General features: G+C 49.2%; 1 protein-coding gene across 1 annotated transcript; it reads left to right on the top strand.

Annotated features, from left to right (window-relative positions):
- Positions 1-377: 377 nt before the first annotated feature.
- Positions 378-1,356, top strand: LOC136492555 (uncharacterized). The gene is made up of 2 exons (XM_066488531.1): positions 378-1,033; positions 1,164-1,356. Exons 1-2 carry the CDS (start codon positions 378-380, stop codon positions 1,354-1,356), a joined length of 849 nt encoding a protein of 282 aa, XP_066344628.1.
- The last annotated feature ends 238 nt before the right edge of the window (positions 1,357-1,594 follow it).

Consider the following 1,594-nt stretch of genomic DNA (forward strand, 5'->3'; position numbering starts at 1 on the left):
CCACAGGCACTTGTACACAGGTCACATAAATAAATTGGTTTTACACTAGCTATGTAAACAAATGCTCTAAATAAAGCAATTTTACTGCTAATCCATTTTGTGTGTATACAATGCAAGGAAGGTGGTAACATCCATTGAGTTAAATAACTTGCTTAGTTCTTCGTATCTCCTGGTCAATCCGAATCTGTGAGGCTGTGACGACCTTCTGTCGTTAATGCTAATCAATAGTACTCCATATCTCCGTAGATATGATCCTACTACCTACCTGCATGATCGAGCACAAGCCTCTCCTTCCGCATCTGTCTGTCTTGCCCAGGCGGCCTGCCTCTATACCTACCCACCCGGTGAGTCTCTCCTTTCCTCTCCTCACACCATCCATGGGGGGGTCAAAGCAGTCGTCAAACAAGGAGATTTTGCGGGTGTGGGAAATGCTGGACGCCAACGATAGGGCTCGTAGGGCGTACAAGCGGGTTCTCGCTCGTCCAACCATGCTAGAGGTTGCCAAGAACGTGATTTGCATCCTCCTCTGGCTGGAGACGACCATGGGTATCAAAGTCCTCCAACAAGTGTCGGTGATGGAGATGAGCAGAGACCCCAAGCTCAGTCTGCTCATCAAGGAGGCAGATGGCCTATACAGCTACCTCCTTGATGGGCATGACGCGCTGCCGGAGCCCCTCGTCTGTAACATCCCGACCATCGTGTCCCTCTGCGGTGGAGGCAGGCTGGTCGACTTCAGATTCTTCAAGTTCCACAAGGATCTCGTCGCACGTGGTGTCGCCATGATTCGGGAGACCGTCGGGGCACTCGTATTCAACGAAGACCTTCACGCGATGTTGCGCCGTTTTGAAGACGATGTTGACTCGAGTGTGGCGACCCCTAAACCTGCGCCAGCTCCAGAGCTGACGGAGCTGTTCGTCCCCGTGTCGACGACGCCCCCCGAGGACTCGAGGACGGTGTTCCTTGCCTTCTCCGTGTCCAAGGGCGGCGAACCCCATGGTATAAGCTCAAAAGACATCATCGACCACTATGAACGGTATGTGCATGGTAACCTAGCTCGATCTCAAAGAAGTTATATTTCCATGCTCTGTTCATTTTTGCCCCATTTCTAAACCGCTAGCAGGATTAGTTTCATATGTGCGCGGGGCCGGGTTAATTTTGTGCAGAGTTTTTGGGTTTCCGCGTCACATCGAGCGCATTGAAATAGAGCAGCCATGCACAGGCCAGGACTCGAAGCACGGCATCATTTTGTTCAAGAGCCCGGAGAACAGGAAGGAGGCCATGTTCGAGGAGACCGCAGCATTCTTTAGGATCAAGTCGCATGACATTTGGATGCAGTGCTACATGCCTCCGTTCTAAGCTCATTGAACCAACTACTATAAGCAATTCATATATATGTCAGTGGTTGGTGTTTGATTTGGGAAATAATAAAGTTTTTCGGCTATTGTTTTCGGGTTGAGATTTCTAGTCGATTTGGATCCTAATATGCAATGCAAGCTAAGCTACACATACAGAATTGTCACCGCTAGCTTGTTTGTTGATTTCAAGCACTAGTATTAGTCATGCATCGTCTGATTTCTATATCCTCACCTTCTTG

This window comes from Miscanthus floridulus, chromosome 11 (genome assembly GCF_019320115.1).
Source record: "Miscanthus floridulus cultivar M001 chromosome 11, ASM1932011v1, whole genome shotgun sequence".
Classification (NCBI taxonomy): Eukaryota; Viridiplantae; Streptophyta; class Magnoliopsida; order Poales; family Poaceae; genus Miscanthus; species Miscanthus floridulus.

Coding starts and splice junctions, on each gene's coding strand:
- LOC136492555 (XM_066488531.1), top strand. CDS start 378: ATGGGGGGGTCAAAGCAGTCGTCAAACAAGGAGATTTTGCGGGTGTGG. Junction 1,034..1,163: donor ATCATCGACCACTATGAACG/GTATGTGCATGG, acceptor AATTTTGTGCAG/AGTTTTTGGGTTTCCGCGTC.